At 33.7% G+C, this 16841-nt stretch overlaps 1 protein-coding gene across 6 annotated transcripts in view; it reads left to right on the top strand.

The window, feature by feature from the left end:
- Window positions 1–16841, top strand: part of ACAP2 (ArfGAP with coiled-coil, ankyrin repeat and PH domains 2) — a 143921-nt gene that overhangs the window by 108164 nt on the left and 18916 nt on the right. For 3 of the 6 annotated variants that reach the window (XM_070583463.1, XM_070583461.1, XM_070583459.1), the window contains exons 10-16: window positions 581–693; window positions 5407–5427; window positions 8497–8548; window positions 9460–9560; window positions 10131–10236; window positions 14708–14916; window positions 15262–15331. In XM_070583463.1, coding sequence (XP_070439564.1) covers window positions 581–693; window positions 5407–5427; window positions 8497–8548; window positions 9460–9560; window positions 10131–10236; window positions 14708–14916; window positions 15262–15331 — 672 coding nt within the window. The remainder of the gene's footprint in view (window positions 1–580; window positions 694–5406; window positions 5428–8496; window positions 8549–9459; window positions 9561–10130; window positions 10237–14707; window positions 14917–15261; window positions 15332–16841) is intronic. The other 3 variants (XM_070583465.1, XM_070583462.1, XM_070583460.1) reach the window with 1 other exon arrangement.

Here is a 16841-nt window from a genome sequence, read left to right as displayed (position 1 = left end):
TTTATTTTAGGAAAAAGATGCCTTTATCCTACTTCTGAACTCCCAAGTGGTGGAGTTATTACTCCTATCAGAATAAAAAACTATCATAATAGTAATATTCTTAGAAATTAGTAGTAGCTATAAATAATTCCAATTAAATATGTTTATATTCCCTTTTTTTGTTAGCATACACATTACCATGAAATATTTGGATAAAATGAAAACATTTTAAACATAACACTGTGTATAATATTTAGTTGTTCCCTTTGTCTATTTGTATACATATTATTTTGTGCTGTAATCACAGTGTATACACAATTTATACTCTGTTTTCTCTTTTAGAGTATATTCTATATAATCATCTGTATTTTTATATCATCATAATAATTGCATAATAGTCCACTGAATGGAAATACTTTAATATATTGAAGCATTCTTCTATTATTGAACATTTAGTTCTCCCTCTTTCTTATGAATATTGTTGATGTAACCATCTTAATACAAAGCTTTTCTACCATTTGAGCTGTTTCTCTAGGGTAAACTTATTGTCTAGGGAACTTAGTCAAGTCACATGAACTTTTTTATGTGTTATTTTGTCTAGGATTTCTCCAGTGATGATTCTAAGTTAGAATATAATGTAGATGCTGCAAATGGCATTGTTATGGAAGGATATCTGTTCAAACGAGCCAGCAATGCCTTCAAAACTTGGAACAGGTAATATATTTCAAATCCTAGTCTTGATCTTTCCATATTCACAATTTTCTGACTTTTCCTGTGATTTGGCAACTCTTTCCTTCATAATTCTCTAAATTCACAGTCCATAGTAACTTTCTTGAATCCAGTCCATTGAAGATAACATGTCCTTCTAGGAAAGGAGACCCTAAGAAGCAAGTGAAAAATGACAGCACTAATTCTAAATTCTAAAATTTAAGCAAAGTTTAAACCAAGAAGCAAGGAGAATCCTTATAATGCTTGGTCTATGGTGACTAGACTATTTACTTATTATAATAGGTAAATTTGAATGTGAGCTGTCTTCTGTATTTGTTATGAAATAGATCTGAGTACAAATTATATATTGAACATAACGGATGAATGGGACAAGTGAGCTTTTTTACCCCTTTGGGTTCCTCCCCTATATCATGTTTATGTACATTTTTACTTCGTGTTTGCTTATGAGTCTTTAAGCTAAGTGATCCTGATCTTTTTATCTTTGCAGTAACTTTAACCAGGAGTTTTAGGAAATGAGATTTTTATGTATGAAGTGTCTGTGGCAGTTGGTGCTCCTTTATTCTGAACTTGATGGTTACCAAAAACTTTGAATTTTTTGCTAAACTGATTTTTATAAAATATAATCCAGTAAATGTCTGTTAAATGAATGTATAAAATATTTTATTGTATTTTCCCATGTTTAAATATACTAAAGTCAAATAATTTCAGACATTAAGGCATAAAAAAAAGTTGGGTTGTCTCAGGATCTTCCTTCTGAAAAGCAGTGATTAATCTTTTATTCAAAGATGCCTCTCTTTTTGCAAAAAAATTAATTTTGTAATAATTGAGAGTAGTATTGGGTTCTGGTTAATTGATTTACTATTATATTATTGGTTGAATGTGTATATTTTATTTGCTACTTGAACAGGATATGAATTCACTTAATGATAGAGAAGATTTTTTCTTTTTTAAAAAAGTGGACATTAGCAAAATAAATAGAATTTTCTCGGTAAGTTTAATTTAGTATACATTTTTGTTAATTTAAATGGAAATGGTTATGTTTGAATATTCAATGTATCAAATGGGTTCCTAGTCTACCTACTTTGATCTTTTGGTGATAAGGCTATATAGAAAAAATATTCACTGATATTTTCAAATGTCATTGATTTATTGAGGCTTTCCGTAGCATTTGATATTGCCAAATGTTTAAATGGTACATGGTGTGTTTTATTTGAAATAATTTTACTTTTCCTGAGAATGAATATAAACTGGAAAGAATAATGATTATATTTGCTATTAAGTCTCTTTGAGTTATGTACATCTTTTAGAACAACAAGTGAATATAAAAGGACTAACTAACATGGTCTGGTTAGAAATAATGTTTGCAGCTATTGTAAAGTGAAAACGAAAAATTAAAATTCCATTTTCTAAGCTGTAAAAATTAAGACAATAATCTTTTAAGCCTTTCCTGGCAAATTTCTATAGCCAGAGTAGGAAATTAAAATAAAAAATAGTGTGATGGGGGCCGGCCCTGTGGCCGAGTGGTTAAGTTCACACACTCTGCTTCGGTGGCCCAGGGTTTCGCTGGTTCGGATCCTGGGCGCGGACATGGCACCACTTGTCAGGCCACGCTGAGGCTGCGTCCCACATGCTACAACTAGAAGGACCCACAACTAAAATATACAACTATGTACTGGGGGGATTTGAGGAGAAAAAGCAGAAAAAAATAATAAGATTGGCAACAGTTGTTAGCTCAGGTGCCAATCTTTAAAAAAAAATTAAAAATAAAATAGTGTGATGGTCAAATTTTTATAAGGAATAAAGATTTCTCAACCAATATGGTTCATGAGATAATGTTAGAATTGAATTTTAACCTTCAGATTTCAAACAATCTACTTAAAGTTTAACACAGTGAAGACACAATAAATCCATAGAAACTATGCCATTATGTTAAGAAGAAATGAAATGAACTTCCATGGACTACTCCCATAAGGAATAGTATCAGACTTCAAAATGAAGCACAGTAAGTGATAGTGGAAAACTACATTACATTTAGGGCAATAGAAGAAAATTAATTCTGATTTCAGCATGGACTTTTTCAGTTTTTATTATTTGCTTATGAATTCTATTACTTGACATAGATACTAAAATGTAACTAAAATCAAGTAGGGGATAACTATTACATTCTCAATTGTAGACAGGTTACCTACCATTTGCAAAGTGAAAAAGACGCTACCTTTGGAAATGGGCCGCTTTTTAAAGGAGATACCATCTGTGTGTAGTGGGATAACAGTTACTAACTAGAATCATAGATTGTAGTTCTGTTTTAAAACACCCTAATTTTTAGTAAAGAAATGGAGGTGCAGGGAGATGGTTGTTCATTCAAGGTCACATAGCTGGTTTATGACTAGATTGAGGCCCAAAACCTGACATTTTTTTGACTTGCTATGGAAATTCCAAACAATCTGTATTTTGATAAAACAAAATACAGCTTTATTTTAAAAAATAGTTTAAAAATTATTTTAAAAACCTACCTAGTTCATTTGCATTATTAGGAAAAAATTGTGGATAGCAAATTAATTTCATTTTCCTATGCCTTTAAAGAACATTGTGATGAGAACACTAGTAAAAAGTAGACTTACAGGAATATACCATGTAAACATTATCTAAAACTCTTCACAAACGAAAACAAAAGTCAAACCATTGTAATAAAAGTCATAAATATTTTCTAGGTTATGTCAGTAACTATAAAAAGGAGAAGAAAGTAATCTATTAAATGTTGCTTAGAATTTTCTTCTGCTTTTCAATTTTAAAAATTTGGGCTAGGGGCCAGCCCCGTGGCCGAGTGGTTAAGTTCACGTGCTCCGCTGTGGCGGCCCAGGGTTTCACTGGTTGGAATCTTGGGCATGGACATGGCACCACTCATCCATCAGGTCATGCTGAGGTGGCGTCCCACATGCCACAACTAGAAGGACCCACAACTAAAAATACACAACTATGTTCCAGGGGACTTTGGGGAGAAAAAGGAAAAACAAAATCTTAAAAAAAAAAAAAAATTGGACTGTATCAATTTCTTATATGAAGCTTATCAAAAATCTAGTCTCCAGAAAATACTTGCAAATAATTTCCCTTTATCTGTATATGACTTTAAAGTCTGACCTATTTCTCTAGTTCTCTATCCAGTTTGATTTAGTGAGTTCTACCAGCCTCTGAATATAAGACTGTATGTTTGTTATATTTGTGCCTTAAAAATCCAGGAATCCAGCTATTCAAACATAAAGATTTTTCTGCCCACTAACTATTTTGTTTTAGATTGTTTGTGGGTTAGTTTTAGGGAAGTTTTTTTTTTTGTAGTCACCATAAGATACCAATCATATGAAATGACTAATTTTCCATTATCTATAGTTTTATGGAATAGTAGTGTGTAATATTTTCAAAATCAACTTTTTGAAAAGACCTCCTTCCTGAGGGAAATGTGAATTTGACTAGGAATTCCCAATAGTTTTAAAACCTGACCCTGTGCTTCATAAAATCTAGGTATAACTTGAAAGCATCATTCTGTAATATGAAATTTAACTGAAGAGATCATATTTTGTGTGATGTGATTGAAGTAGCATAAAAAGTGAAACGTTTTGTATCTTATGTGAATTGCTGAGCTTGTTTCTGCTTGCTTTCAAATCTCTAAGTTTGTTGTGTCTATGAAGATTCTTACATGTCTATAATGTATATTTTTTGGAGACGTGAGATCTACCAAAGTAATCTTTCTGTGTCAGGCCATTTTCTCAGTGTGGCAGCTTCACGATAGGCTCAAAGCAGAGCTAGATAGATTACTATTAACCTGCATTTCTCTTCTGTTTTTCGTGATAAATTCATGAAAGATGAATGAAAAAGGAAAACAATTAAATATTAATATAATTTATTTAGTAATAAGCTGGTAAAACTGGTAAAGATGCTGAATAATTATATGCTATGCTCAGTCTTTGTTGAACTAGAAAATATAGCTCAAAGCATAAAATGTATTATACAGTTTCTTAAAGCACTTTGTATGCTGCTAGTACAGATATAAATTTTTATTTTTATTTGCTTTTTGTTTTAAACTCAGAAGTGTATACATAGATTAACGATAAACTCTACTTATGTGTGGCCTTAGAGTCTCTGCTATCATTTAGTGACAAGTGGGTGAGCAGGTGGGAGGAAGGTTTATTTGGCTGATGATATCTTACAATCTTTGAAATTCTTAGTGATCCCACTTTCCTTGTGAAAAGTTTTCTTTTTCTCAGGTTTATATAGATATATCCATAGTGATTATATCCCTTAATTTTTTAGGAGCAGCTTATTAAGTTAAGGCGGTATCTATATTTCATAGCTGTGATGATAGAGTCAGAAAATAATAGTAGAAGTATGCCCAAGTGTGCTAAGTCCTACCAGAACTTTCTGTACTATAACACTTGAAGAAAATGTTTGAATATGCTGAAATATTAGTGATGCAGATTCCTAGCAGTTGGAATTAATTGTACAAATGCATATATGTATAAAATGTGAACAAAATGCAAGATATTTTTGACTATTTTATTAGGTTATGAGCTTAAGCTTATTCCTTTAATTCTTGCTTTATTTTCGTATCATGCTAGTCCTTTGCTTATTTTGCACATTTGCGTTTTCATTCTTTTACCACCTTTCCCTTATGTTTTAATCCTGCCCCATTTTTTCACATGACAGGAAAAAGCCCGATCATATCAGGTACCAAATGGCTTCCTTCCCCTCACCCTTACCTTACTCCACTTTCCTCTTTGGCACGAGAAAGCTCATAATTAACCTGCATTTCTGTTGGATTACTTGCAATGGATATAAAATCTCTTATGTTTTAAATTGGGAAGAAAACAGAAACATATTTGAGAAATGGAGTTATAGCTTTTCATTGCCCATCTCCTCAATTTGTTTTAATCTGGAAAAGAACGTTTGATGTGTTTATAGCTACCAGAAGAAGATATAGATTGAGTAATTTGAATACCTTTATATCTTTTTTTTTTTAAGGGTCATAAGCTAGTAAAGTTTCTTGAAAAATTTTAAACAGTAACTAGGAAATAATCCCTTTGAGAATAACCATATTACTTATGTTGTAAGGAAACATTGTCAGTTCCTAGATTTTTTTTGTTTGTTTACTATGTTGGTCTTTTTCCCTGTGAAAAAGTAAATTCAAATTGAGATAAAGGAGCATACATGTTCAAGCTTTTAGTTTTGTTAAATGTTTACCTATTTGGCACCTATATGAATGTGTGCACAAATCCATCATCTGTACAGTTTTATTGATAAAACTTCTACATATTTAGAAGTTTGACTTTTACCCATATTCTTGATACCAAGTACAGTTCTGGGACTGGTGGTCAAATGTGGTAAAAGATACCTGATTTATTTTTTATATATTTTTTCCCTCCCTCCCCCAAATTTTGCCATCTGGAAACTCTTGTTAGACTTTTAAAATTAATAATATTTGTTTATGAATTTAATATTTTGGTCTAAAATATTATTTTATTGAGTTATTTCAATGTGAGATAGATATACTGTGGTGTGGAGTGGGTGTTTTATTTTTCTTAATGAACCAAGAAATTTCCTTTTTAAAAAACTGTCTTATTTTTTGGCTTCGTGGTCAGTTTCTGAATCTTGTAGAATATAGTGTAGTTGTCAGCACAATGCTTTCCAAAGTTTGTCTTTTTTGCTATTTAATTGTCCTTTTAAGTATCTTCAAATTGTACATGGCATGAGCTTAAATTCTTAAGTACTTTTTCTGTTTTCCATGGTCTATGAACTATCTCATTTTTTCTTTTATTAGAAATGTTGCTGATAATCACTAGGGTTATCTACAGAAGCAATTAAAAATTATAATCCTTTTTACTTAGCTATTAAAGTCTTGATCAATGTAAATGAGTATAGTTTGTTTTTTTTTTAATGGCAGAGGAGGGGAAATAATGTCATAAGACATACAGATCTTAGTAATTGAAATTGAAAATTTTTTTCTACCTAGCATACATCATGATTTTTTTCCTTAGGAGGCATTGTCAAATTAAGATGAATTTATAGTATCTTTCCTGAGTGTTCAAAAACTGCTGATGTGAGAAAGTCAGCCAAAAGCTGTTCGATGGCAGGGAAAGTAGCTTTCAAAAATGTATATGATCTGTAAAGTTAATAATCAGAGGAAGTGGTCTCTGACAAAAGACATAAGTTTTTATCTAGTATTTTATTATTATTTTTAGAGGCTATTAGCCTAAGATGCTGCAGGTCAAAAGAAATTTATTTTTTGAAAACCTCAGAAGCATGAAAAGTTCACATGGTTTTATGGGTGTTTCTCATTTGTGCGATAAAACTCTTCGTAGTTTTTCATCAAATTATATGAAATGATTACTATAAAACATAAGGATTTTTATTAATATAGTTCACCTTACTTAAAGTGATTTTTTAAAAAAAACCACTTTGTAATCAATACCAGAGATTGTTTCCATTGCGTGTCATCCCATGTGGCAGGGCTGCACCATTTTGTGTGTTTGTAGGCATTTCCTTTAACACTTCTAACCAACTATGTGTCCCAAAGCAAAGAAACCCGGAAGTTCTTCCTTTTCTAGCCCGCCTCTTGATGATTTGCGTTTAGAGGCAACTCACTTGGTTTTATCTAGATGCTTATTTAACAAATCTCTATTTTAATGGTAAAGATGATACTTTTTTAAGTAGCAAGAAAACCTAACAATCTGTCTAGCTTAAAAATAGGAAAGCATGTAATTATTTTCTCAGCTTTGGAGAATTAACTTAACTGTTTAAAATAGAAATTCTAAATATGTCTAAATACAATTTCTAGTGCTTTGTATTAGTATCAGTGAAAAGGTAGAATCTCTATCTGCTAATAGATTAATAACTAATGTTTACAATAGGAATCATCTCATGAAACTAATTTTAAAATAATGACTCAAATATTGTTTTACCTTTCATGCTTGATGAGAATTTTTGCTTCCTTTTATGAATGGCTTTTGGCTGTAAATTTTTTTTGTAAGTCTTTAGGTCCTTTTACTGTTTTAATAAATTAGAATTAGTAAATATGTCATACCTAGTGTAGCTTTTTCTTCCAAAGAAGATTGCAGTAAATTGTTTGCATGATAATTTACAATAAAGAGCAGAAAAATATAAATAGTTGGGTGAAGCATTTTTAGTTAACTTTGATTATTCTGCTTTGAAGTAGTTTATATGAAAGTAAGGCAAAGTAAATTGGCGATTATCTCCTGTTTGATATCAGTTCTAAAATGATGATTTAATTTCACGTTTTGCTTAACAAATCAAATGCTTGCTGAATTAGCTACAGAAAGGTTAAAAACAAAGCACCATTTATTTCAATGTCTTACTGTATGCAGATGGATAGTCTTATTTACAGTATAAATTTATTCGTACTTTATAATAAAAGCAATTGTTTGAGGGGAAGGATTTTAATTATTTTTGAGGAACTTCAGAAAACTAAGTTTTTACTTTAAAACAGTTATTTGGTGATAGCATAAAGGATAACAGCTTTTGTTAGCATTTAAATTTCTGACATAAAATGAATCACAATATAGTAATTTTATTTTCCTAATCTGTGGTTTTAAAATTGTTGTTTACTTTCAGTAGTTATCTCATTGACATCAGTGTATATAAAGCAAAAGAAAACAATACACTTCTCAAAACATAATTACCATAAACTGACTTTCTAGTGCTTTCCCAAATATTTCATTTCTAACAACAACTGAAATAAATTATGTTTGTGAAAACTTAATCTATTTTGTATTTATTTAGACGCTGGTTTTCAATACAGAACAATCAGTTGGTTTACCAGAAAAAGTTCAAGGTAGGTGTCTTATTAGGTAATGAAGTGAAAGCCCAGTGAGTGCCCAGTTTCAGTTCTTTATCTCCTTGTCTTGATAAAGCGTTGAAGTTCATAAATGCTCGTGTGCAAAGTTATTATTTGCATATTAGTTTTATCTTTGGACGTGTTAAAGAAGACTCAAAAGTGGAAAGCATCAGCATGCCATCCTTAAAAGCAGAGTGATTATGAGTCCTGAATTCATAATTCACAACTTTGAAATAGACTTTTCTGTGTCCCAGAATTATTATTTTTATTTCTTCATATATTTCTTTGTTCAGCTGTGTGACAGGAATAACACTACCACTCCGTAGTACTATTTTGAGGCTGAAGGAAAAGATGTCTTTTAAGAAATATCACCTTAGGGCCAAAGGTGATAATATAGAAAGGTTAAAAATGCCGTTAAATTTAGTAAGCTTGAGGTAATTTAGATAGCAACCTCTAAATTTGTTAATATTGTTTTTATGTATTTGTTTTTCTGAACTAAGGGTGAGGAATTTTTATTTGTTTAAAAGTCATACTGAGATTACGTGTGACTTGAGAATATTAAAAATAGAAACAAAGAACCACTAGTTAATTGATGACTTGATTTTTACCTAGTTAGCCTTTGTAAATGATATATTCAACTGTAAATTAATTAAGCTCTTTTATATAAGCTATTTCATTTAATCCTTATACAGCAGTTTTATGAGGCAGGTAAAATTATTAACAGGACAGAATTACTTTTATTAGTTCTATCTATGTTGATAACTTCTATCTCTAATTTAAAATAAGATAAAATATAAATCTTTAAAATCGGACCATTTATTCCAAGTAATATTTCTAAGTATGTCATTGTTGGTAGTAGGATTTAAAACCTAGGTTGAAAACATGGGAGTTTTGTTTCGTTAATGTAGGATAACCCCACTGTGGTAGTGGAAGATCTCCGGCTCTGCACAGTGAAGCATTGTGAAGACATAGAACGACGATTCTGCTTTGAGGTGGTCTCTCCAACAAAGTGAGTGGTTCTAGAGAATTTGGAAGTTGCTTTATGTTTCTATAGTTTGTCTTAAAGAACTTTCCAGAATAGAGAAAGATTTGTGTTTCACTAGTGAATATCTGTGCTAAAGAGGAAAAAAGTATTTTAAAAGGAAATTTCACTAATGATTATAGGTATTACAGTCAGATATTTATGTAATTTCTGCCCGGTATCATGTTCTTTATATTCCATAAAGATTATTGATGTGGCCATATGAAAACTTTTTAGCTTTCATGATGATGAACTGAAGTCATACATTAGATCAATTTCTCTGATAACTATCATTTCATATTTCTACCCAATAGAAAAAATTAGTAGTGGTAGTATGTTTCTATGGTAAATTTAAAGTTTGTTTTCAATAGGTAACTTATTTCATTGGTACCTTGATTGCTTTTTGAACATACTCTGTCGTGAAGATAGGTGAAATAAAACCTTTCAACAGAAATTATTGTTAGAAAATTATTAAATAGCAAAATGGGCAAAAAAAGTAAACCTTATTTTTTGGGGGGTTAATTTTGTATCTGAAAAAACGACGTCATTTCATTTTAGAAGCTGTATGCTTCAGGCGGATTCTGAAAAGCTGCGCCAGGCATGGATTAAAGCTGTTCAGACCAGTATCGCTACTGCTTATAGAGAGAAGGGTGATGAATCAGAGGTTAGTAAACAATACTGCAATACCAGATGATATATTGCCAAAGTTTTTAACTTTAGTTGCAACATTGTATGATTATAACATTCTTTTTTTATTGAGATATTGAGAATTGACATATAACCTTATATTAGTTTCAGGGGTACTACGTAATAATTTGATATTTGTATACACTATGCAATGATCACCACAATAAGTCTAGTTACCATCTATCACTGTACATAGTTACAAAAGCTTTTTTTCTTGTATTGAGACCTTTTAAGATTTACTCTCATAGCACCTTTCAAATATGCCATACAGTATTAATAACTATAGTCATCATGCTGTACTTTACATCCTCATGACCTATTTATTTTATGACTGGGAGTTCGTACCTTTTGACCACCTTAACCCATGACATTCTTTTTTATGGAGGATGATTTTTGTAATTGAAATGGGTTTTATATGTAAAATCTAGATTCAATTTCTCTTTTGTTTATTTCTCTTGACTTTACCTATCATTTTAATTCAATATTTGAATATATGTCCAAAATTGACAGGTATTCTGATGTATTTTTCCCCACAATATTTTATTATTTTAATTAATAAATAATATTTTAACAAATAATAAAACAATATTTTAATTAATAAAATAATGAACGTGAAGGGTATTTAAAATTAAAACTAGGTAAGAAGCAAAAGGGGAAAGTTCAAATTGTCTCTTAGTTGAAGTCTCCCTGGAGAAGGAAAGCTGGATATGGAGTCTTAGGGCATAGTCTGCCTTCAGCTTCTTCCCAATGAATTTACAAACTCTTTTGAGCAAGGCCATGAGTAAGTCTTGAGAAATGGAACTCACCACTTGCTTCAGTGGCTTCCTGAAAATGAGGCTTTTGTGAGTCCCTGCATGTCTAAAAATGTCTTTATTTCATTCTCACATTTGTTTGATAGTTTGGTTGGGTGTGGAATTTTTAGTTTGGAAATAAGAATTCTTAAGAATTTTAACAGCAAAATAAAATCTTTGGGAAAAAAAAAAAGGGGGCTGGCCCCGTGGCCGAGTGGTTAAGTTCGCGCGCTCCACTACAGGCGGCCCAGTGTTTCATTGGTTCGAATCCTGGGCGCGGACATGGCACTACTCATCAAACCACGCTGAGGCAGCGTCCCTCATGCCACAACTAGAAGGACCCACAACAAAGAATATACAACTATGTACTGGGGGGCTTTGGGGAGAAAAAGGAAAAAAAAATCAAATCTTTAAAAAGAAAAAAAAAAGGTTCCGCACATGTCCCCAGCACGAGTCGGCAACCTAGTCCGCAGCTCTCTGAGCCCACAGCCTTTTTCCGCCGCCGTGTTGCCAAGATGTCGCTTTCAAACAAGCTGACGCTGGACAAGCTGAACGTGAAGGGGAAGCGGTCGTCATGAGAGTGGACTTCAACGTTCCTATGAAGAACAACCAGATAACGAACAACCAGAGGATCAAGGCTGCTGTCCCAAGCATCAAATTCTGCTTGGACAATGGAGCCAAGTCAGTTGTTCTTATGAGCCACCTGGGCCGGCCTGATGGTGTCCCCATGCCTGACAAATATTCCTTGCAGCCAGCTGCTGTTGAACTCAAGTCTCTGCTGGGCAAGGATGTTTTGTTCTTGAAGAACTACGTGGGCCCAGAAGTGGAGAAAGCTTGTGCTGACCCAGCTGCAGGGTCTGTCATCCTGCTGGAGAACCTTCGCTTTCATGTGGAGGAAGAAGGGAAGGGCAAAGATGCTTCTGGGAACAAGGTTAAAGCTGAGCCAGCCAAAATAGAAACCTTCCGAGCTTCACTTTCCAAGCTAGGGGATGTCTATGTCAATGATGCTTTTGGCACTGCTACTTTAGTGAGTACTTCCTACAACCTAGGACATGCTCCTATATAATCATGCTGTAGCCATCAGAATCAAGAATGAGCACTGAAACATTGCTATCATTTAATTCCCAAAGATCAAGTTTTAACATTTGTCCCAGTAATTTTCTTTTTTTTTTTTAAATATTTTTTTAAAATTATTTTTCCTTTTTCCCCCCAAAACCCCCTGGTACATAGTTATGTACTTTTAGTTGTGGGTCACTTCCAGTTGTGGCATGTGGGATGCTGCCTCAGCATGGCTTGATGAGCGGTGCCATGTCCACACCCAGGATTTGAACTGGCGAAACTCCGGGCCGCCGAATTGGAGCGTGCGAACTTAACCACTCAGCCAGGGCCCGGCCACAGGAATGTTCTTTACAGCAAACAATCCAGTCCAGAAGCACAGGTAGCGCTTAGCTGTCATGACTCTTCAGTTTCTTTCAGTCAGGAATACTTCCTTAGTCTTACCTTGACCTTCTTGACCTTGATAACTTTGAAGATTATAGACTAGTTATTTTGTAGAATGTCCCTCAATGTGGGTTTGTCTGATGTTTAGTCACAAAGTTATGCATCTTTGGCAGGAATATATATAAATGATGCTGTGTTCTTCTCACTGCATCCTCTCAGTGGCACTTGATGTTGATTTCTCCCATTATTGGTGATGTTAACATTGATCACTTGATTAAGGTAGTGTCTGCTAGACTTCTCTGCTGTAAAGTTACTTTGCTAGGTAATAAGTATTTTGTGGGAGAGATACTTTGAGACTATGTAAATAATCTGTTCCCCATCAAGCTTTACATTTTTTTAATGTAATTGTGTTAGGATAGGCCCCTATTTTGTTCAGTGTGTTATAATCCATTACTATTGTTATTTATTTTGTTGCTTAGATTGACCTAAGTTTGGCCAGTGGAGTTTTGGCTTCTATATCCTTTTGACATGCTCTCATTAATCTTTCAGTTCTTAATTTCTAGGCATGATGAGGTGTTCCGGGTTCATCTTCTTGTACTTTCTTTGTACTAGCTCTGAAATCAGCAGTTTCTCCGAAGAGCTCTAGTCCCTTTTGGTGGGGAATGTTTTTAGAAACCAAGATAAAGGAATATATGTATGCATATACACATATATACCTTTACATCTATATTTCTTTATATATCTATTTATATTGAAAACCATTAGTATGTGTATTGGTATCTCCAGTTCTAATCTAATACAACAGAGTTTGTTCTAATTCTCTCCCTTTCCATATAAATAACTCCTTTCTTTGCAGAGACAAATCTGGCTCCCATTTATTTTTAACATGTTTATTTATATGATCAGTATCCCCTGTATGTAACCAGTATCCTTTCTCTGCTGCCACTTGCTCCCTCACCTGACTCAGACTCTGACACCTCCCAGTTGTGGCACTCCCACTCCACATTCCTCTCCTCCTCAGGTTCTCACTTTCCTTGCTGGGCCATCTCCCTGTGCAGATACCCTCCTTATCCTGCTTGGATCCAGCAACCTGTATGGGGTTGCTCTCGTTTGGGGATATGCTCCTCACCTAGCTCAATGATCTCTGGAATGCCGTCTCCCCACACTTTCTTTGCTTGGCCCCACCTAATGGCTATTGAATTGAATTTTCAGGAAGGACAAGGCAAAGGCCAAATTATATTTCTAATGACTCTATACTAAAATACTGGCTTGTTAAGGTTGAAATGTTTTTAAACCAGAAGACTTTTTAGGTCATGTTTTGTTTGTTTGTTTGTTTTTGCTGAGGAAGATTTGCCCTGAGCTAACATCTGTTGCCAGTCTTCCTCCATTTTATATGGGAGCTCCCGTCACAGCATGGCCACTGATAGACAAGTGGTCTAGATCTGTGCCCAGGAACCAAACCCAGGCCGTTGAAGTGGAGCACGTCAAACTTAACCACAAGGCCACCAGGGCTGGCCCTAGAACATGTTTTTAATTGCTTAGGATCCCCAAACTGTATCTTTGTGTTTGGTCATTATTGGTATGGACTTTGCTGTGCACTTAAAAAATTAGCTTTTTACTTATCCACCACCTTTTGCTTTTCTCCTGGTTCCCTAATAGCCCATGAGATTTTTAGACATTGTGTATTCTATTGTTGATATGCTGCATAATTATAATTATGTAATCAATCTGTTCTTTAGTAAAAGGCAATACTGTTTCCAGGTTTTCACTGCACTAATTGAAACAGCTTGTTTGCAGTTCATTGAATACTTTGGAAAAACTTGGTATAAAATATTTATTTTATTCTTGAGTTTCAATAATCTAGTGTTTACTCCCTCCATCTCTCACCATGCATGTTTAATTAGTATTCCCCTTTCTTTTTGCCCTCCTATCTTGTACATATGTTCATTGTGTCAGTTATTTTTTCTGTATGTATACACACATGTAATTTTCAATGTTTGTATGTTTCTCCCCACGAGGCTAAAAGCCAATTGATGGAGGAACCTGTATCTTTTTATCCTTGAATCTCTAATGCCTAGAACAGTGCCCAGCTTAGGCCCATTATAGGCCTTCAATTTATTGATTGGAAAAGCTTTTGTTAGGAGCATGTAGTGTGCAGTATAGTATTACAATCTTTTTTTTTTTTTTTTTTAAACAAGTAATTCTTAATTCTTTTAGAAGCTGGATAAGAAATCATCTCCATCCACAGGAAGCCTGGATTCTGCAAATGAGTCAAAAGACAAATTGCTGAAAGGAGAAAGTGCGCTGCAGCGAGTCCAGTGCATCCCTGGCAATGCCAGCTGCTGTGACTGTGGTCTGGCAGACCCGCGGTGGGCCAGCATCAACCTGGGCATCACCCTGTGTATCGAGTGTTCTGGGATTCACCGGTGGGTAGGCCATCCCAGTGTTGGAGACTTCTTTCGGATAAACACGCATTATAAATTATCATGTCCTGTTGGTTAGAGAGCCCCTTTCAATTGCCCAGTTTGACTGCCAGTTTGTATCTCTTTGTTATTTTTGTAAAGTGGTTAAAATTTTGGTTTGTGAAATCTTTTGAGGACTTTGGTTCACCGTTCATTATAAACCAGAAGATCTATCCCTGCTTATACACGTGTTGAGGGCTATATTGGAGACTATGTCACATTAAAAGAGAAAAATAATTTGCATAATCTGCAAATAGAGTAGAGACTTGATAGTTTCATATATTAATAGTCTTTTTTTCCTCCACTTAGGAGTCTTGGAGTTCATTTTTCAAAAGTACGTTCTTTAACTTTAGACACCTGGGAACCTGAACTTTTAAAGGTAAAATAAATATTTGCTTAAGAACATGTCATATTTTCACATAAAAAGTCAGAATTTTAGAATCTTAGTTTACAAATATATGAGTTTCTCAATGTTAACAATGAACTAATTTGTGTTGGAACACATCTGAAGGTATTTTGGCAAATCTGGTGTTTTCATATTGGATTTTAAAAATTGCTAAGTTATATAAAACTCTTAGCTCCAAGTCAGTTCACTTTTTAGGAAACCAGGGTTCCTATATTTTTATGTTTTCTCAAAAAATATCTTAGATTCTGTGCCTTAATTTTAATCTTTCATAATTATATAAATTCTTGTTAAAAACATGAGATATAGTGCTATAGTAAGCTCCATAATGGATTGGTATAGCATGTTGTTATCATTGCGTTATTTTAGCATAGGACCATTTGCAAATTTATATTTGTCAGGGTAGTAGTCATCAAACCAAGACATCCCTTCTCCCTGTGTAAGGATTCATGTCTGTGAAAATGTCATAAATAATTTTAGATCACAACTGGATTTCTAATAAGATTTACAAAACTGGTATCAGTTAATAGTGTATTTCTTTTAATTCCCACCACTTAGTTTACCATATTGTAAAAAAAATACTTCAGTTTAAAGGTTGTAGTATACTCTCCATTTGTTTCTTTCTGAAAATTGTGTTCTTAATGTGCTTGTGTTTTTATTTCAAGCCATAGATAAGCTGGTAATCCTGTCTGTTGTGTAAACTGAAAAATTTGCTGTGTGTAATTATTGTGTAAACACCTAATGAAAGTGATAAATTGGCTCGTAAGGTAGAGCCCTATTTAGATAAATTCTATTAATTGTTATGAATTCAAAGGAGAAGAAAGTGGAGGATTAAGAGGTAGAAATCTAATATCTGCATCAACTTTATGTGTAGATGTGAACTCAGTGGATTCAATTTAGGAAATTTGGTTGAAACACAAGTGTCTGATACATTTAAAAAAATGACCAAGGGGCCAGCCCCAGTGGCCTAGTGGTTAAGTTCAGTGTGCTCCACTTTGGCAGCCTAGGTACAGTTCCTGGGCGTGGACTTATACTCCTCTCTTAGTGGCCATGCTGTGCTGGTCGCCCACATACTAAAAAAGATAGAGGAAAATTGGCATGGATGTTAGCTCAGGGCGAATCTTCCTCAGCAAAAAACAACAAAGACCAAAACTTTTAAACACTATGTTTTGAAATACTTTTGTATAAACTGTAAGGAGAAAATAGTTTACTTCAATTCTGAGTTGTTTAAAATTTCACCTGTCTTGCCATAGGCTTCTTTTGTCAGTTAATTTCTCAGACATTGTGAATGATATGCAGTATTGTGCTAGTCATAGCGGAGGGATAGAAAACTAGCAAAAGATGGGTGAGGAGAAACCCTTTCTTGTAGGAGTGGTAAACTTCTAGAGGAGGTATTCTGGTGAAGAACGGCAGAATGGTGATACTGCTCTCAGTCCTTGTCTCATTTTGTTTTAACTTTAAACTTTGTAGAATGAGCAGTTACAGA

The sequence above is a fragment of the Equus przewalskii genome, chromosome 18 (assembly GCF_037783145.1).
Source record: "Equus przewalskii isolate Varuska chromosome 18, EquPr2, whole genome shotgun sequence".
Classification (NCBI taxonomy): Eukaryota; Metazoa; Chordata; class Mammalia; order Perissodactyla; family Equidae; genus Equus; species Equus przewalskii.
This window is presented reverse-complemented; position numbering and strand designations above follow the sequence as displayed.